Raw genomic sequence first — 21,618 nt, forward strand, 5'->3', positions numbered from 1 at the left:
TGCTTATCCTGGCTGGGCTTGGGAGGATGGGACTTCCTCTTCCCATGGCATCCGGGGCTGAGTCAGACCCACTCCCAGATTTCTCCCCCAGCTGTAGGAAGCTCTGCAAACTCTCCATCTCCCCCCCCCCTGCACCCATTGCTCCTCAGCTGCAGGGGGTGGGATCATTGAACAGGGAGCTACTCTGTCATCCGTACAACCCCCATGCATCCAGATCCCCTCATACCCAGACCCCCCCACCAAGCCCCAGATCCCCCCACATCCAGAACCCCCCCCAATGAGCCCCACTCCCCCTGCACCTGGACAATCCCAATGAGCAACCCGCACCCAGATCCCCATCTACCAAGCCCCAATCAGATGCACTTGGATCTCAACCCCACTGAGCCCCACTCCCCCAGCATTTGGACCCCCCACACCCAGACCCCTCTGCTAAGCTCTATCCTCACCCACACTCAGACCCTCCCCGCCCACTGAGCCCCAACCACCTTCACCAGGTGTCCCATTATCATTGCACCCAGAACCCCCCAACAAGCCCCTGTGCATCCAGTTCCCCCTGCACCCAGATCCCCCACTGAGCTGCCAGCACCCAGAACCCTCTCAACCCACACCTGGATTCCCCCCACACTAAGCCCCTCCACACTTGGATCCTGCCTTGCTGAGCCTGCCAGCCCACACCTGGTGCACCTGGCATGGACGGGCAGGGCTCTGGGGTGTCTCTGGAGCAGGTCCGGTCCTTGCGCTGTGTCAGGGTTGGGTGCAGCCTCACCACGGAGTCTGTGTTCCAGGAGCGGGGAGCTGCACAGTGATCTCCCACCTCTGTGCAGCCAGTGGCCTGGCCACACTGGAGCCTCCACATTTATTTGACAAATAAAATTTGCAGAATTTTGCAAAATTTTAAAACACTCTGCACCAAAAAAATTAAAATTCTGCCCACAATTCCCTCAGGAGTAATATATATTGTATTCTGTGTTGTAATTGAAATCAAAGTGCAGATTATTTTTTATTATAGATATCTGCACTGTAAAAATGATAAACAAAAGAAATAGTATATTTCAATTCACCTCATAAAATACTGTAGTGCAATCTCTTTGTCCTGAAAGTGCAATTTACAAATGTAGATTTTTTTGTTACATAACTGCACTCAAAAACAAAACAATGTAAAACTTTAGAGCCTACAAGTACACTCAGTCCTACTTCTTGTTCAGCCAATTGCTAAGACAAACAAGTTTGTTTACATTTATGGGAGATAATGCAGCCCTCTTCTTATTTACAATGTGACCAGAAAGTGAGAACAGGCATTTGCACAGCACTTTTGTAGCCGGCATTGCAAGGTATTTACATGCCAGATATACTAAACATTTGTATGCCTCTTCATGCTTCAGCCACCATTCCAGAGGACATGTTTCCATGTTTGATGCTCATTAAAAAAATAATGTGTCAATTAAATTTGTGACTGAACTCCTTGGGGGAGAATGGTATGTCTCTTGCTGTGTTTAAACCCATATTCTGCCATATATTTCATATTATAGCAGTCTCAGATGACGACCCAGCACATGTTGTTCATTTTAAGAACACTTTCACTGCAGATTTGACAAAACACAAAGAAGGTACCAATGTGAGATTTCTAAAGATAGCTACAGCACTTGACCCAAGGTTTAAGAATCTGAAGTGCCTTCCAAAATCTGAGAGGGATGAGGTTTGGAGTATGCTTTCAGAAGTCTTAAAAGAGCAACACTCTGATGCGGAAACTACAGAACCTGAACCACCAAAAAAGAAAACCAACCTTCTGTTGGTGGTATCTGACTCAGATAATGAAAATGAACATGCATCAGTCTGCACTGCTTTGGATCGTTATCGAGCAGAACCTGTCATCTGCATGGACGCACGTTCCCTGGAATGGTGGTTGAAGCATGAGGGGACATATGTATCTTTAGCGCATATGGCACGTAAATATCTTGCTATGCCAGTTACAACAGTACGATGAGAATGCCTGTTCTTACTTTCAGGTGACATTATAAAGAAGAAGTGGGCAGCATTATCTCCTGCAAATGTAAACAAACTTGTTTGTCTGAACGACTGGCTGAACAAGAAGTAGGACTGCGTGGACTTTCAGGACATGCAAAGTTTACATTGTTTTATTTATGAATGCAGTGGTTTTTTTACATGATTCTAAATGTGTAAGTTCAACTTGCATGATAAAGAGATTGCACTACAGTACTTGTATTAGGTGAACTGAAAAATACTATTTCTTTTGGTTTTTTACAGTGCAAATACTTGTATCAAAAATAAATATAAAGTGAGCACTGTAAACTTTTTATTCTGTGTTGTAATTGAAATCAATATATTTTAAAATGTAGAAAGCATCCAAAATATTTAAATAAACGGTATTCTACTATTGTTTAATAGTGCAATTAATCGTACAATTAATCGCAATTAATTTTTTTAATCGTGCGATTAATTGTGATTAATGTTTTAATTGCTTGACAGCCCTAATTCTAACAAATGTTTCTTTTCTAAAAATAAGATAAAATAAAAAAAATACACATTTTTAAACACAGAGGGCCATAGCTTCTACAGGCATAAGTCAGCGTTGCTACACTGACTACAGTGAAACTATATCACTTTATGCCAATTAAGGATCTGACCCAGAGTCTTATATTCATAATGATTTTAAAACTTTGAGAAAACATAATAGGAGTTACAATACCTGTCTGCCATTTTCTTCCATTTGAAAAGAAGATCACTTGGTTGGTCATCAATAGGTAGGTTTAATCTCTGTTTAAAATATTTAATAATGCCTTGTTCTTCCAACAGGATTGGCACTCGGTAAGTGGAAGAAACATCATGGATAAATATCACCTAGTAAATAAATTGTGATTATGAACAAAAATTGGTTTTCTAAATACTTGCATACGAAATGTAAAAGCTAAGGAAATTCATACCTACAGAACAAATGTAATTCAATACATATACTTTGCCAATATACTAAAATTAGATAAAGCAACATAATCGATGTTTAATGTCCCTCTCAATCACTTATCTGTAAAGAAAAGCTATTTAAAGTATAAAGATGAGGATTCCCTCAACATAGTGGACAAGCTATGTATTATTATTATTATTTGTATTACCATAACACCTCAGAGGCCTAATCATGGACTAGGACTGTGCTAGGTGCTGAAGAAAATGCTTCACTGTGACACAGGCCTCAGTCCTATGAACATACATGGGAGTAGCGCCATTGAGGTCAATGTTGCTGCTCACGTTTGTTTGCAGAATCTGGATGTAAACATATTTGTGTGTTTTAAAATATTAATACAAAGATCTGACAAGAAGTCACAGAGATTAAGCTGGTTTTCCTTTTTAACAAAACAAACAAACATTGTAGTATATTTATTGCCTGAAGAAAGAACATGAATGGAGCCTGCTTCCTATTTGCAAAGAAAAGCTCTCTCCTGGGGGCCTAAAGAGTTAATGGTGTTTCCAATAATGGAGGGTTTTCTTAACCACACTATATTCTGCAATCAAATGGCAGATGTACCAATTCAAAAATATATTTATAAATGTACCCTCATGTCATAAACAGACAGTCCAGGGTTAATTCCTCTTTTAAAGGGTTAATTCCTCTGTAAAGGGTTAAGAAGTTCACATAGCCTAGCTGACACCTGACCAGAGGAACCAATGGGGGGACAAGATGTTTTCAAAGAGGGAGGAGGGAAATCAGTCTTTTGTCTGTTCAAAAAAGTTTGTGCTGGAGTGAAGGATCCAGGAATCAGCTATCTAACATTTCTTAAAAGTAGTAAGTGTTTAGAGAAGGAATGTATTAGATTATGTTTATTTTCTTTTGTGACTTAGTTTTGCAAAAGAAGGAGAATCAAATTGGATGTCTTTGTGTAACTAAGGTTTTTGCCCAGAGGGACATCCTCTGTTTTGAATTTGTTGTCTGTGAGAGTAGCTTGCATGCTAATCTCACAGAGATATTCCTTTCACCCTTTTCTTTAATTAAAAGTCTTCTTTTAAGAACCTGATTGATTTTTCCTTGTTTTCAGATCCAAGAGTTTTTTGGATCTGGGCTCACCAGGAATTGATGGGAGGTGAATCAGCCTCAAACCTGCCAGGAAAAGGGGGATAAAGACTGGAGAAATATTTTGGGGGGAAGACAAAGTTTCCAAATGACTCTCCCATAAACATTTGTTTAAACCATTTGGTGGTGGCAGCTACTAGATTTAAGCTGCTAAATAAGCTTAGGGTTTATCTCATGCAGGTCCCCACATCTGTACCCTAAAGTTCAGAGTGGGGATGACACCTTGACACCTCAATATAAAGTGTGACCCAACTGTCAATAATTAAGCTCACTACATTTAGCCTGCAGGAAATTGTGGAATCTGAAGTCCTGAGTATGAATCTATATGCCCTCTCTTGATGTCATGTATGGAGATCTGTTTGATAAGGAATGGCTACTTACCCCATAGTAACGGCAGTTCTTCAAGATGTTGTAGTCAGTGTGGATGCCACTGTAAGAGGGCATGTGTCTCATGCATGGGATAGCAGAGTTTTTTGACTAGCTGTGTCCTTCAGGGCTGTGCCTGCACTCTGTGCTTTCTTGTGCACCCATACAAGGACCCAAAGGTTGGGGCAACTGCAACCCTCCTCAGTTCCCTCACAATTCAAAGCTCGTATTAGCCAGGGACTCCAAAAAAAAGGGATGGAGGGCAGGTCATGGCATCCACATTGATGACATCTCAAAGAACCACTGTTACTGTAGGGTAAATAACCATTCTTTCTCCTGTGACTATGTGTCAGCGTGGATCCCACTGTAGGTGACCGGCAAGCAGTAACCTCTCTGGACGGTAGGAGTGAGACGTTTCAGCTGCATCAGTTAAACAGCAATTGAAGCACTCTTCTCCCAAAGTTGGGATCTGGCTGCCATGTCAAGGATATAATATTTAAACAAAAGTCAGTGGGTTGCTTCAGGCTGCAGCCTGGCAGATCTCAGAGACTGAAAGAGGTGCTGGACACTTGCTGCCTTTGCCTGAGTGAAGTGTGTCTTGAAGTTGGGAGGGAGAGACTCATCAGCCATCTGATAGCAGGTGGAAATGCACTTTGTGATCCACTTAGAGAGTCTCTGTGACAAGATGGCTTGACCTTTTGATGGGCCAGAAATCAGACTGAAAGGCTTGGTCCTGTTAAGGTCACTGAGCAAAGCCCTGGATACATCCTAGTATACAGCTTCTTTTCTCCCAGAGTCGAATGTGGCTTGGAGAAGAAGACTGGTAGGGTGACTAACTGGTTCAGGTGAAATTCTAAGACTCCTTTAGGGATGAACTTGGGGTGTGATTTCAACACCACTTTATTGCTATGGAAGGATGTGAAAGGCAGTCCAGCACTGAGAGCTTAGAACTCACTGACCCTCTGCACTGAGGGATGGCCACCAGAGACTCCATCTTGATGGTAGGTGGTGTAATGAGCAATCCAACAGTGTTTTAAAAGGAGGCTCCATAAGTTTTTAGGTGGATAATGTTGAGGTCCCACATAGTCGTTGGTGTCTAACCAGAGCTTAAGTATCAAGGAGGCCCTGGAGGAATTTCAGTACTGTCAGATGAGAGAAGTTAGAGTATGACTGTACCAGATTATGGCACACCAATATGGCTGCAAGGTGAAACCTGAGAGTGTAAAACGCTTGTGCTGCATGCTTCAGGAGCAACATATAGTTGAGAATCTTCAGTGCCAGGTCCTCAATTGGGTCCATATTGTTTTGGGCTTCCCACACAGAAAATCTTTTCCATTTTGGGACATAAGTCTTCATGGTGGAAAGTTTCCAGTTCTGTCTGAGAATTTCTTGAATCATAGGGGGCAGTCTCTGCAAGTAGTGCTCAACCAGCCGACCACCAAGCTATCAGGTGCTATGACTGTGAGTCTGGGTGCAGTATCTGACCTGGGTTCTAAGATGATATGTGTGGGTAGGTTAGGAGCTGGCTAAGACGCCACTTCGAACATCTACAATAGATCTGACACCAGAACTGTCTCATCCAGTAAGAGGCTATCGGGATGATCGCAGCCTGGTCACAGCTAATCTTGGATATTCCCCTGGGAATCAGAGGAATCGGCAGAAAGGCATATAGACGTCCTCAAGGCCATTGAAGAATCAAGGCGTCTAGTAACGAGCCTCAGCTGACTCCCTCCCCTCTGGAGCAGAAGTCTGGGCCATGAGTGGTAAGCAGGAACCAAGGGAGGGTTCTGGCCACTCTGGCCCTTATGCTCTCATGAGGCAGCACTGGGCACATACATGGCTCCGACCAACACTGCTATTCAAACAAACTCCAGTCTCATATGCATCAAGAGCATGCACACCTACCAGTGAGTCACACTGACACACTCAGAGAAGAATTGTGGTGTCTACACGAGCCATATATGAATCTATTATGCTTGTTAACATGTAAAAGCTTTAATATTGGATAGTATTTGCATGTTCATTTTGGTGTATTGAAGAGCCATTGACAATTTAGTCACTGTTAATAGTGCTGTTATAAAAAGTTTACGGAGGATTAATAACTAATGTAAATGTTATACACCCATTAGAGACATAAAGAGGATGCTATACATTGTTATAGATGCATCATTATTATTATAAACCATGGTTTCAAGCAACCTTCTGAAGTATTGTTCTAACAATTTATAACAACTGATTAAACGTATTCAAAATGTATTAATTCTTAACCCTTTATAAACAATCTATAATTGGATCCTTTGTAATAAGTGTGACCAAATTATTAAAGGCTATTTGACATACCAATATTAACATGTAAACAATATCCAGTACTTTTGAGTAGTTTATATTTTATATATTGACTATTTTATATTTCATCATATAATTGCTTGCAATTTAAAAATCAGTGGATTATTGAAACAAGTATTTCTTGGAGATTAAAAACAGAAATACATTCAGATATTTAAGGTGTACAGAACTAGAAAAATCATAATTGTATAGTTTGAGAAAAAAAGAGATGAAGTCTGAAAGTACAAACCTGTTCAGGTTCCACATGGCAAAACATGGAAATCTTTTCCTTCACAGCCATTTCTATAGGCTTTGTACTTCTGCAGACTATCTGTCAAAATACATCATATATAAATCATAAATAAGAAGTGTGGAAAAATAAGATAGGAAAAAACTCTAAGTAAATGGAAGCTCTTCAACATTAATCATAGAAAAGATTGACCTCTCAAGAAACAACAGCCTGGACAAATAATTTTTTCCTGGGAGTTCTACAATATATCATAACTCACATAAATATCTGTGACGTTGCACTCCATATGATTTTATGAAAATATGTTAATGAGTTTAAATATAATGTAACTGGAATATGCTTCATGCAAAAGGACTCTTGTAAGGTATCATTACAAAGCTTATAATCTACTGAGTGTGGTCATCCTATTTGTATAAACGTATCACTCTTGTATCTGAAAATATGAAATATAAATCTAAGGGCCTATTGTAATTATGCAAAATTTGGCTATTAATGGTGGTTTGGAATCTTGATGACTCCCATTAACCAGGACAATTGTCTGCAGATGGCTCTGTTTTTACTTGTAAGTCTCCTTGTATACCTGTGTGCTGGCAAGTGGGTAACGAAGTCTTACAGTGACGTGTGATCATGTCACCTGAACTGAAATCCATCTTTAACCTGGTGCTTTTTCACTGAGGAGGAGGGGGTGGGAACCCAGAGAGAGATAAAGGATTCCCACCTTATGTAAAAGATATATAAATGGGTGGAACAGAACAAAAGGGGCAGCCATCATGAGGAATACCCTAGCTACCACCTGAGCTGGAACAAGGGCTGTACCAGGGGAAAGGATTGTGCCCAGACTAGGAAGGTGTCCAATCTGTGAAAGAGACTTATTGAAACATCTCTCAGGGTGAGATTTTATCTGTACTCAGTTGTATTACTGTATTAGGCTTAGATTTGCATTTTTTATTTTATTTCACTTGGTAATTCACTTTGTTCTGTCTGTTACTACTTGGAGCCACTTAAATCCTACTTTCTGTATTTAATAAAATCACTTTTTACTTATTAATTAACCCAGAGTATGTATTAATACCTGGGGGGGAAGGGCAAACAGCTGTGCATCTCTCTCTCTCAGTGTTATAGAGGGCAAACAATTTATGAGTTTACCTTGTATAAGCTTTATACAGGGTAAAATGGATTTATTTGGGGTTTGGACCCCATTGGGAGTTGGACATCTGAGTGTTAAAGGCAGGAACACTTCTGTAAGTTGCTTTCAGTTAAGCCTACAGCTGTTAGGGGATGTGGTTCAGACCTAGGTCTGGGTTTGCAGCAGGCTAGCGGGTCTGGCTCAAACCAGGCAGGTCACTGAAGTCCTAAGCTGCCAGGGCAGGAAAGCGGGGGCAGAAGTAGTCTTGGCACATCAGTTGACAGTTCCCAAGGGGGTTTCTGTGATCCAACCCGTCACAATACCATTTAACAAGAGATAGCTACATCAGATCTCCACCAACATAGCTATACCTTTATTCACCTACTTTCCTGTTGTCTACTTTTTATATTTCCATTGCTTCCTCTGCTTGCAACGCTACCTCTCTCCCCTCCTCCTCAATTCCCCACTTCTTCCTGACCCTACTCTTTATTCTTTCATGCTTTACTCATTTACTCTTCAGGTACCATTTAAGTAACACACCAAAGAGCAAAGAATAAAGAGAGTCAAAAGATACATTATCACCAAGTTTGTTGTGTTTTTTTCAGTTATCTTTTGTTTATTTACATGACTTTCTTTATCTTTCAAGTACCTGAACAGTACCTTTTGGTTTGTTTGTCATTCACCTGACTGCTGCCCAGTGGACCTGGGAGCTGCTCTGTGTCCCTGGAAGAGAGGATCGATAGACCAAAGAGAGGAGTTTCTTTTCTTTTCTAACTTTCCAATTCCCTTTTTCTGATGTATTTATATCTGTGAATCCTTTGTGCTGAAAGCAGGACATTTGGGAATTTGTGGAAATATTTGCAATTTTTACCAACAAGGAATTTTTTTTCCAGGACAGATGCTAAGTGATTAATTTCTCAGTTATTATTTATGTTACAATAGCATGTAGGAGCCCTAGTCTCCATGATGTCAGCCACTGTACAAACACAGAATGCCTTTCCCACCTGTTTCTGATTTGTTTGTGTGCAAGTGCTGATTATATTTTTTAAAGCTTTTTTGTTCAGTAAACTTGCTCTTACTCCTTGATCACTTTGCTAAGTAAAAGAATGCATGCCAACTAAATTTTATTTCCCCTACCCTCAAAATAGGTACTCCAGTATGGAAAAATGTAATGCAAACCATAAAGAAAGAACTAGTGCAAGTTCTAATCATTAAAGAAGAATTATGCAAGTAATTTTTAAATTCCCTTTACCTAAATGTGGGTGAATATCCAGTTACACTTAAAAATTGACTACTGTCTTGGAAAAAGGCTTATCAACTATGACAATGTGTGTTCAAGACATTACAGAGAAGTCTACAATTCTCAACACGCAGCTTCAAAGTGGGTGACACTAGGAGTTGAGGGTTGTCTGCATGCTGCGGTAAAATTATTGCTAATGGAGTCATAAAAGTTAAATGCATCAGCAATAGCAGGAAATAAAAAACTATAGTAACAACTGCTGGTTTATATTTCCCAAAACAATAAAATACAGGTGCACAGTAGGAACTATATAATTCAAGGAGGCAGCATTGGCAACCAGAAAAGATATAATTTTTCAAGCTGTCATGAGAGAGTCTCTTGGATGTATAGACATTGTGCATGCAAACAGATATTTTTCAAAGCTCTTTAGCTTAGAAAAAGAAGACTACTCCCTCTGTTTGAGTGGTCAACAGCTACAGATAGTAGGAAAAATATTGCTCTTACGCCTAAACTCAGCGTATGGGATATGGGAAAGTGACTACATTAATCTGTTTTCCTTTCATTCCACACTCAAAAATTAACAGTTTTTAAAAGTCTAATTTTCAAAATAAAGCACAGGCAATTACTTTAACTGTCTCCAGAAATCGGGTACCCATTTTGTGTCTGAAGTTAATTACATGCCACAGAGTTTGAAATTTAGGCCCTAAATCTTAAAATATTGGGTACGAGTTAAAACTTTGCATCAAAAAAACAGTTAAGGTTACTAAGTCACAACAGTGTGGTTACCTATCATGTCCTTTACAAAACTGAGGATGTTGCAGTTACAATGAAGGGATTTTGATAACTGAATTCTAATGGTTGTTAAGACAGCCTACAGTGAAAATATAGGCACTTTTTTTTTAAATAGTGAAAACTGAAATAAAGCAAAGAAATGAGTAGCTAAGGTAATAAATCTTACCTAACCTACATATAACTATAGATATTATCATTATCAGATGGCAGACAATGCACCACAATGAAACAACCGTAATGCCAATCTATGGATTGTTTGACTTCTTTTATTTGTACATTTGACTTACGTATTTTTGTTAGCTTGATTTCAGTAGCTAAATATTTTCTTTGAATAGATATTTTTAAATGGTAAATATTGGTTAATATATTTATCCATTAACAGTAAAAAATCCTGGTACAGTGCCTATAATTGCTTTTTTCTTGATAGTAATGTGTATGTAGCTTAATAGGAAAATTATGTAATGTTATGAATGTATGATAAAATTAAGTAGATAGCCTTGCATTACAGGCTTACTGATGTGGATCATTAAAGTGTATGAAGAGAATTGTTTCCTTTTCAAAACTGTATCATACTGTTTATTTTTCGAGTTTCCTAATGACAGAACAGTATTTATTTTGAGTAAGTATTAGGGTTGCTGGGTGATAATTATATAGGGGGCTTTTTTTATTCTTGATAACGCTAATGTGTTTGTTTATTATACGTAGAGGTGAATTCACTATGACTTAGTCTCAACTGTTGTTTTAAAAAATTACTCTTAAATTTTGGAATTTGCCAGTGTGTGTTTTCTTTGGGGTTGGTTTGTTTTTGGTTTTTTGCATCTTACATTTCTTCCTTTGTTTCAGAAAATAGTCAGTATTTTAATTTTTTTTAACAAACAGTATTCAGTCTTACTGCATTTAAACCATTCAGGTGATTTATGAAATATAATTTTAAAATTTGTTATAGTTAGTATGGACAACTGATTCCCCCATATATACAAATATTAATATTTTTATAATGAACCACCAACACATATTTAGTTTAATGAGTTATAAAAAATATATTCATTTATTTTATGAGGCAATCACTGCTGGATAGGAGGCTTCTAATTTGTAGAAATTAAGGTAATCGGAAAGTCCATTTTTATTATTGGATTTTAGAAAAGAAAATTGGCAAAGTTTAACAAGTCTGCCACAAGTACATTGTTGATAGCCGGAACACTCCATGGGAGTTCTGTCTGGGAAAGGCACGAAGGGCTAGGCTTTCAAAGTGCTGGCAGATTAATTAATTTTGCAGTGTTCATTAGTGAGATTATTGATTTACCTGTGATAGGAACAAAATTCAATAACTTTGTTCTACCAAATTACACTTAATTGGTATTCCGAACATGAGGATGTAATTTATGACTGAAGCAGTAGCATTTAACTAGAAGAACATATGGACTAAAAAGTTATATCTCTTGGAAAGGTTCAGGAAAAAGAAAATTTACAAAAGAAAGGCAGAACACAATATTACTTGTGTACATTGTCATTGTATAATAACATAATTATACCAAACAGCAGAATTGTGTATCTTACTAGGGGCTTGATACTGCAAGATACTACACACTCCTGTGAAGTGCTAAACAGCTTCAACTCCCAACAGAGTCAGTGGAGGGAGGGAGCTCAGGCCATTAAGGGAATGCCCAGCACCTTGCAGAGCTGAGCCCTTAGAGCTATATTATGGTTTTGCCCAGAGCCCCAAGCAAAGGGCTGCTACTAGAGCAGACCAGGAAGCAGATTCTGGCTCAGATCATTGCAATCTGTCTCCCCTCTGCTCCAAAGACAAAGTACCCCATGACAGGCTTCTATGCAGTGCAGCATATTTTATTTGGAAAACAAGCATATCTTTGCTAGTTAGTGTGTTGGCCTCTTCTGCATACAGTGGCTCTTTGGAGTCTGCTTTCCACCCCAGGCTTCACCTGTGATACTGGTGGCCAGGCTGAGGAAATAATCCGACACCTTTGCTCATTCATTCACACATTTTATAGTTAAATTGTTTGTCTGAACATCCATATTTTAATTGCATACATATTTTCAAATGATGGATTATTTTTCTGAATTCATTAGTAAAACTGATGATAAAGCCTCACATTCCAAGAATTCCTCTCAGAACAGATCCAACCTTAACCCTAGATTTTTAAAGGCATGTATAGAGATTTTGCTATAAGACTCTTAAATGGGAAGTGCATATCTAGACCCCCATGATATTTGAGGGATTAAAGTATATTGACATTCAGTACATTTTTGTCATTTAATTTCTTTGGTTTTTAGTACACTGGTATAGTCCAAGTTGCTTCCTTCCCCTCCCTCATAAGGGCTTGTCTACACTTGAAATACTACAGCAACAACAGCTGCACCACTGCAGCTGCACTGCTGTAGCACTTCAAAGTAGACACTACCTCTGACGACAGGAAGTATTCTCTCACTGGCACAGGTAATCCACCTCCCCAGGAGGTGGTAGCTAGGTCAACAGAATAATTCTTCCATTGATATAGCACTCTCTATACTATGGGTTAAGTCAGCTTAAATACACCGCTCAGAGATGTGGGTTTTTCATACCCCTGCACGACAGTTAAACCAACTTAATTTTCTAGTGCAGACCTGGCCTAAGACAGATTCCCTTTCAGAGTAGAAAGAACTGGAGCCTTATGCTTTGAATTATTTACATGCACCAATACATCTAGATGACCTATAAACACAGATTTTATCATAGCCCTAGGAACTCACCAGATCTGGAGACAAACCTAGGCCCCTCAGTGCTCGAACACTGTTCTGTGTAGGTTTTGTTTTCTGTTCTCCAGTAGCATTAGGCTGGAAACATATATTTTAAAGGCTGAAACAGTAACTCAGTTCTAGTATCAGGACAATTATAGTTAAAAACAAAGAAATGTCAGTGAAAGTATGGATATTGACAAGGAGAAAAAAGTATACATCAAAGCAAAGCACAATATGTTAGAATGGAGAATAGGAACACTGTATTATTGCATGCATTAGAAACTCTGTGGAATTTCCAGCCAAACAGCACTAATTGAGGCCAACTGTCTCTTTTAGATCAGTATATAGAGAGTATAGGCCTCAGAAGTGAGGAGGAGAAATGTCCAAAACTGGACTTTCTGTAGTAGCTTAGAAACTCCACAAAACAGTGCCACACCTTCAATGACCTTCCACAAGTGGAACTGATTGGAATTTAGTACACAACTCTGTCCTCAAATATACCCATTCAACTGCCATTGAAATTAATTGTAAATGGGTTAATGTAAATCAGGACAGAATATCCTCCTTTTTATCTATATAGATAATCCAAAAGAAATTCTGGAAAATATGGTGGTATTGCCAGTTCCCCACATCTACCTTCCAAAAACTTGCCTATGAATATTTACAACTTTAAAAAAAAACAAAACTTCTAATCTATTTTTTGGTGTAAAAGTTATGGTTAGATAGAACACAACATTTTCAGCATTATAAAGCAGATGTAACCTTACAGATGAGTTAGTATTATTAGTCTTCACTCACATTACCTGGAATACTAAAAAGGGAGACTATTAAAGAATATTGGGTGAAATCCTGGCTCCAGTAAAATCAACGGCAAAACTCCCACTGGCTTCAGAGGAGCAAAGATTTTAGCTATTGTCTCTTTAAGCTTTAAAACACTGACTCTCTCCACTACAACTCCTGAAAAAATGATATAGAATGCAGTACATGGCAAAACTTAACTGAAAATTAAAATATATGATCTTACTAATTTACCTGTGGTACAAGGCTAACGTGGATATTGCAGAAGTTTTCTCTTTTTGCCTTAAACTGGAACTGTCTGAATGCCTCAACAAATGGCATTCCTTCAATGTCTCCAATAGTTCCACCTAGCTGAAAAAGAAGGCCCAGAATTTACTACTGCTCTGACAATAAAAATAAATAAATTTCTACTCTGTGTGAGCCTTGAAAATTTCAACTGCTCATCTCAGTTGTGCATGTTGTAAGAGGGAGAATGAATGAAGTATGGTTCTGAAAGTACATCTTGTATCATTACATGGGCCATTTCATGTGGAAAACTTTACTCATTTTCAATGCTGTTTTTATTCATTTTCAATGCTGAGGGCACAGTTTTCCACAAGAATAAGTCTGTTACCACTGAAAACTATATGCTTTATATACAATTTTCAGTATCTTGAAGACACCTGCTTTCTTGAATCAAGTAGTAGGGAACAAGCTATCAATACAGTAAACTGCAATTTGGTAAATGAGAATGAAAATGTTTTTAGTTTCCTGTTTTCTAAATTAATAACAAATGCGGGAAATGTGAAAAGGGCATCTAATGCTATTATCATAGCTCTACAATGGGATAAACTGCACATCACCAGTTTGGCATCCTGGTAAAAGCAGAAATAATTAGCAACATGTTATGCCAGAACAAGATAGATGTAAGGAATAAATTAAATTTATAAAAAAACGTATTCAGCAATAGCTATGATAGAAAGATTGGAGCTGCTTAAACAGTCTTCCATCAAGATCCTTAAAAGCAAAATTATCTGAGAATGTGGTCTGATGTGCCCTCTTGTGGTCTCTGGAATCATTGCACATTTTTGTTCAAATAAAATTTAAAAAAACACCCACACCCACACACACAAAGACTTTACTGTATTTGACATATATATATATAATAAACCTACTTACTGCAACAATTTGCAATTGATAAATTATATTTGTAACCTAAAAGCCTTGCAATCTTCAAACCAAGAATCCTGTCTTGGTCTCTACAGAAAGTTTCCTGACTTTGAGAAAAGAATCACTGACAGCCTCACCCCTATCTAATGTAAGGAAGTTCCTGTGCACTTTTTCTGTTTATTGCTCTTTCTAAGCTTAAAGGAAATGTTGGATCTATATTGTACACTTCATAAATATACTGGAAACTTTCTGATCAAGCCGAAACCTTAGGCTAAAATCAAGGCTGGATTGTCTTTCCAAAAGATATGCTATAGTTCAAAAAGAAACTATGAGCTTCGTACAGAAGTAAATAAGTGTCTATGGCCTGCATTATGCTGGAGTTCAAGCTAGATGATAATAATAGTCCTTTCTGGCCTTTAAAGCCCATGAAATACTCTTTCTTCAAATTCCCAGATATGTTTTCTTCAGAAATTTCATTAAAACTTGAATGATAATAAATAGTACCATCTTGCACTTATGTAGTGCTTTTCATCCATACATCTCAAAGTGCTTTACACAGGAGGGACTATACTGCTTTGCAAGACCTTAAAAATAAAATAGCTAAAATATGACCTCAATCCATAAGTCCTTAGATACATTCTTGAAAGCATGATCATGAACAACATGACAGGATCCTTGGTTTGAAGATTGCAAGCTATGATTTGAGAAGAGTTCTTCTACTGACTATGATGTCTTGATTTCTAAGATCATCAAGGAAATTAAGTCCTGCTCCTTAATATTGTTAACCCAGTGTATGTAGCTGGAATCCATTGTATATGGCTTGCGAAAATCCAGGAAAGGTGAAAATATATACATCAGAAAAAACTGTTATTCATCTTTTGTAACGGTTGCTCTTCAAGATGTGTTGCTCATATCTATTCTAGTTAGGTGTGTGCACCGATGTCAGAAACTTTTCCTTAGCAGCTATCCGTCAGGCTGGCTATCTGTGGAGCCCCCTGGAGTGGCACCAATATGATGCTCTATATATGACCCTGCCAGCCCGACCCCCACTTCAGTTCCTTCTTTCCGGCTACTCCGACAGAGGGGAAGGTGTGTGTGGGGCGGAATGGAATGTGAGCAACACATCTCGAAGAACAACAATTACAAAAGGTGAGTAACCGTTTTTTCTTGAGTGCTTGCTCATATCAATTCCAGTTAGGTGACTCCCAAGCCTTACCTCGGAGGTGGGGTCAGAGTCAAGGTATTGCAGACTGGAGAATCGCCCTGCCGAAGGCCGCATCGTCACGTGATTGGTGAACGATGGCATAGTGTGACGTGAAGGTATGCACCAAACTCCATGTGGCAGTCCTGCAGATGACCTGGAGGGGTACGTGTGCCAGGAAGGCTGCTGGCGAGGCCTGAGCCCTCACGGAGTGAGCCGTGACAACAGGCAGAAGGACTTTCGCTAAGCCATAGCAAGCGCAAATACATACTGTGATCCAGGAGGATATCTGCTGGGAAGAGACTGGTGAACCGTAGACCTCCCTTTGCCTTGGTAATGAGGAAGTAGTGTGAGCTTGCCTCTGAGCTCCTCCCTGAGTACCCTCCCTCCACTGCTCCTAGCTAGGAGGGACTGGACCTCCTGGATGATCCATGTGGCAGTCCTGCAGATGACTGAGGGGGTACGTGTGCCAGGAAGGCTGCTGGCGAGGCCTGAGCCCTCACGGAGTGAGCCGTGACAACAGGCAGAAGGACCTTCGCTAAGCCATAGCAAGCGCAAATACATACTGTGATCCAGGAGGATATCTGCTGGGAAGAGACTGGTGAACCGTAGACCTCCCTTTGCCTTGGTAATGAGGAAGTAGTGTGAGTAGAAGCCCTTGCCTCTGAGCTCCCGAGGTACCTCCTCCACTGCTCCTAGAGCTAGGAGGGACTGGACCTCCTGGATGAGAAGTTGCTCATGAGAGGGACGGGCAAGGGGGGTGGGAGGGCGGGGAGGAGCAGACCTGGATAGACTAGCCTGCCTCTACTCTGCGGAGGACCCACTGGTCCGATGTAATAAGGCACCATGAACGGGTAGAAGTGGGATAGGCAGTTCAGAAAGTGAGGGTGACTGGTCCAGGTATGGACTGGTAATCCATCCTCATGCACGTCTTCAAAATGGGCGCTTAGGGCCCGGAGGGGCTTTAGACTGTCCCTGGCCCTGCCCTGGAGGAGGATGTGATGGTCTGTACCTGGTGTATCTATTCCTCCTACGGGACAAGTCCTGCCTAAGTCTAGCAGGGAAAGACCACTGCTGGGAGGGCTCGGGTTTAAACAGCTTTCTTTGAGTTGCCGGGGTGTGCATGCTGAGAGACTTAATTGTGTTCCTTGAATCTTTCAGGCTATGTAACCTAAAGTTGGTCTGTTCAGTAACGAGCCCCTGACCATCGAACAGGAGGTGTTGAATAGTTTGCTGAAATTCCGGCGGAAGACCTGAGGACTGAAGCCAGGTGTTATGCTGCATGGCAACACCAGATGCCAGCATACATGCCTTCACATCCACGGCATCCAGGGAGCCTTGAAGAGCAATCCGGGACACTAGTCTGCCCTCCTCCGCAATGGCTCTCAGCTCCTGCTGAGTGTCCAATGGGAGGAGCTCTTTGAACTTTTGAATAGCAGACGAGGAGTTATAACTGTATCTGCTAAGGATCGCAAGCTGATTAGCAATCCATAGGGAGAGGCCACTGGTAGAATAAACCTTCCTCCCAAAGAGATCCAGACGTTTTGCGTCTCTTGATTTAGGGGCGGGCCCTTGCTGGCCCTGCCTTTCTTTTTCATTTACCACATCCACCACCAGGGAGCACAGGGAGGGATAGGTAAAAAAGGTATTCGTACCCCTTAGTGGGGACAAAGTATTTTCTTTTTGCCCCTTTGGCCATGGGAGGAATTGAGGCCAGAGTTTGCCAGATTGTTTTGGCATTTGACTGGATGGTCTTTATAACGGGCCGCTCCACCCTAGAGGGCCCCTCTGGTGTCAGAATGTTCACCACAGGGTCCTCTTCTTCTACTACCTCTTCCACCTGGAGATTCATATTTAAGGCCACTCACCGTAGGAGTTCCTGTAAACCTGACAGTCCATGGATGGAGGGCCGGATGTAGATGTACCCGCCACCGCCTCATCAGGAGAAGATGAGGAGGCGGCGACCGGCAGGATCAGGTCTGAAACAGTCCCTTGGTCCACTAGATCCAGTTCCTCCTGGGCACTGGCTGTAGTCTCCACCGGGGGTGGGGCTGGGTCCAGCGATTGAGTGGGATCTGGAGGAGGACGACTGATGGTTGCCTCGGGAATATGGGACCCAGAGCGTGAAGGTGGAGGGACGCCTGGAGGGAGCGCCCTGGGCTTGGTGGTACACCCAGGGGGTCCAGAACTGCCACTGAGGCTGCCAGTGGGGCGCTGAAGTGTCCCATCCGATACTGCCCGGGCCTGACTGAGGTACCGCTGATGTCCCTGATGCCCTACCCGACCTAAGGGAGGGTGACTGGGAGCGGGACTGCCAAGGAGGGGTGGTGCACTGTGTCAGGGGGAGTTCCGCGTCCCTCAACAAGCAGGATGGGTGCTGTGCGGAGTGGCGGGATCCAGACAGTGTCCAGCAGTGCCGTTGCCTCTGTGGAGATCGGCCAGGGGAGTGCAACCATGATCGGTGCCATGCCGGAGAGCGATGCCGTGACGGAGAGCGGTGGTTTTGCGGACGGTGTCTCGCGATGGAGAGCGGTGCCACTGTGTAGAGCGGTGTTGGTTCGAGTGGTGCCGGGGGTGCGACTACTGCCTGAGGCCTTTGTGGAGGCTTCTCCGTGGCCTGCTTCCTACGGGTGGCCAGGGAGTGGGAGTAGTGCCAGGGAGAGCGCTTTTGGGCCCCCGAAGACCGTCAAGCCCTAGAGGGGCATGCCGAGTCCTTTTTCAGTTCTGCAGACGATACCGCTGGAGGGGCGCACCGCACCGAGGCACTCGGGGCCGAGTCTTGAGGCGGACGAAGGGCGGACTCCATGAGGAATTGTTTCAGTCTAATGTCTCTCTCCTTTCTAGTGCAAGGTTTAAATGCTTTGCAAATCCTGCACTTATCCGCCTGATGGGCCTCTCCCAGACACCAAAGACAGGAGTCATGGGGGTCGCCTGTGGGCATAGGCTTGCCGCAGGAACTGCAAGGTTTGAAAACCTGGGATGGCATACCCCGTAGGGCACTCGTTGAAAGGGAAAACCCCTGCAAGCATTAACAACTATACTTAACACTAAAGATAACAAAAAACTAACACTTAACTAACAATAAGGTAACTATACACAGAGATAAGTAGAGTAGCTAGGGAGTTGTGGAGCTCTTGCAAACAAGAGACCACTGTTCGAATAACCATCACTGGTGGTAAGAAGGAACTGAAGGGGGGTCGGGCCGGCAGGGTCATATGTAGAGCACCATATCGGCGCCACTCCAGGGGGCTCCACAGCCGGCCCGACGGGTAGCTGCTAGGGAAAAGTTTCCGACATCGGGCACCTGGCGTGCGCACACACCTAACTGGAATTGATATGAGCAAGCACTCAAAGAAGAACTGGCTGCTTTAAGAGAGAATCAGCTCCTAAGGAGACATTCTTCAGCAAGTTTCAGTGCTCTGCATGGGGATTTAATCACATTAATGGAAGTCACAGGGAGTAATCCATGCATAACATACTCAGAATTAATGCCAAGGGCCATACAGTATTTGTGTGTCTTTGTTGTTGCTATCCATATCAACTCAGTCTGACATATATACACAACACAAAACAAGGGAGGAAAAGAAAGCTCTATTTATTCATCACACAAAGCCAGCCCCACGGATTACAGCTACAGAGATGGGAAGTTTCATACTTGCCTCAATGACACATATTTGTGGCTCTTTCTTGTCACTGTCCACAGGAACCTTTGCCTGATTCATCACCCATTCTTGAACAACATCAGTAATGTGTGGAACAACTGCAAGGCAAAATGAAAAAAGGAAGCACTTCCTAACGTAGGACCACATATTGCTTCCTACTTAGAGAGGAGAGAAAAACCCAGTGGGGTAATTGAGCTGGTGGGATGAAAGGGGGCAACAGCAGCAGCCCCATGGCATGTTCCTCCTTTCTTTGAGCCTGTGGAAGTCCCTCCAGAAGACTAAAGTATGGCCAAGTCTTGTTGGCAAGGAAGAAGGGTGGAGCCAAGGCAGCAAAGAGCAGCTGCTCTATGCAGTATGCCTCCTCTGAAACCTGAATGGATGAGCATGCCAGCACTTCCAATGTGAATGACTGCATGCAAATTTAAAAGGATGTTCCTGAATATTTATAGATGCAACTGAAATTTGCTCTTTATAAACATATATGCAAGTAAAACTTGATTACTGGAATGCAAATGGGAAGCAAACTCCTCCTGGATCATCTGGAGGACAGAATGATGTGCTCAACTAGAAGAATAGGCAGCTTCAGCACACTTACCTACTGTACTCAAACTGTCCTTGACCTAAAATAACTTACAATTTCAGTTGTCCAATTTATCAACAAAATTGTCATAAATCCAGGAAAGTTTTTGAAGTGACCACTTCATTCACATTAATCCAATAATGCAAATATGTCAGTAACCCTCTGAGTGAATAAAAGTTACCCGTGTAATTGTTCTAAACAGTCTTATTAGAAACTCAACTAATCTGCATGAATTTAAACTACATGGAAAGTACCTTGAACTGTCTTTCCCAAGTAATCGCCATGTCTTTCTTTATTGATTACATGTTGATAGATCTTTCCAGTGGTGATGTTATTATCTTTATATAAGTTGATGTCCAAGAATCTTTCATAATTTCCCAAGTCTAAATCAACTTCTCCCCCATCGTTTAGTACAAAAACTTCACCTGAAAAAGAAAATGAAAAGGTAAAAAATAAATTGCACTGGGATTTCCTCCTACATTAACACATAGGAAAGCAATGATTACAAATTACTAAATAAATGGCAGGAATTCTACAAACATAAAAAATACATTTTAGTAAAGGTGCTGTATAAATAAGCGCAATGAAATGCAGTGCTTTATTTCAATTATGTTAATTATTTTAGGCTCAGATTTGGGGTAAAATTTGCATGAGTGACTTAGCAACTTTTGGAAAATTTACCCCTAGTTTTGATTCAGTTGTTTCAGCATAAATATCTGGTTCATCATATCCACAGCTAGGGTCTTATCCAAAGACCACTGAAGTCAGTGGAATTTTTCCATTGACTTCAAAGAGCTTTGGATCAAGCCAGAACCTTTTTTCGATCTCTAAAGATGCCTCTTTTAAACATCAGCCTGTGAGGGAACCACACCTGTTGCTTCCCACATGGCTCCATATGAAATCAGATGGGAAAGTGTTTTGGCAGAACTGAAAAGTACCTCAGCAAGAGCACTGCTCTTACACATCAATGACTGAATAATTTGCTGGATTCATATTGTAGAAACAAAGATAAAATCTTTTGAAGATACGCTCTAAAATATGTAAATACACAGTTGCAATATAAAAACGTGTCCATCAGGATATCAAACTCTCTTTGAACAAATAATGAAAGAAAATGCACTGCACAAGAGGGTAGATGATTTACAATCTGATCCTGTGAGATGCTAAATTCCTCCAGTGTGCTATTAATTTTCCATTTAAGTCACGGGGGCTGAGTATACCCACTACCTCTCAAGAGCAGGCTCTTTGAGAATAAAGAATGAGGAAACTTTGGCTAATTGGAAATCATTAAAAGATTAACCTTGGAACTCTG

The 21,618-nt window shown here is 41.1% G+C and overlaps 1 protein-coding gene across 10 annotated transcripts in view; it reads right to left on the bottom strand.

Annotated features, from left to right (window-relative positions):
* CTPS2 (CTP synthase 2) overlaps nt 1–21,618 on the bottom strand; it is a 153,152-nt gene that overhangs the window by 104,405 nt on the left and 27,129 nt on the right. For all 10 annotated transcript variants that reach the window (XM_039490157.1, XM_039490129.1, XM_039490109.1 and 7 more), the window contains 6 exons: nt 20,561–20,731; nt 19,724–19,824; nt 13,949–14,065; nt 12,929–13,012; nt 7,023–7,103; nt 2,708–2,859 (listed from right to left, as the gene is read on the bottom strand). In XM_039490157.1, the coding sequence (XP_039346091.1) occupies nt 2,708–2,859; nt 7,023–7,103; nt 12,929–13,012; nt 13,949–14,065; nt 19,724–19,824; nt 20,561–20,731 (706 nt within the window). The remainder of the gene's footprint in view (nt 1–2,707; nt 2,860–7,022; nt 7,104–12,928; nt 13,013–13,948; nt 14,066–19,723; nt 19,825–20,560; nt 20,732–21,618) is intronic.

Source organism: Mauremys reevesii, linkage group 1, assembly GCF_016161935.1.
Source record: "Mauremys reevesii isolate NIE-2019 linkage group 1, ASM1616193v1, whole genome shotgun sequence".
Classification (NCBI taxonomy): Eukaryota; Metazoa; Chordata; order Testudines; family Geoemydidae; genus Mauremys; species Mauremys reevesii.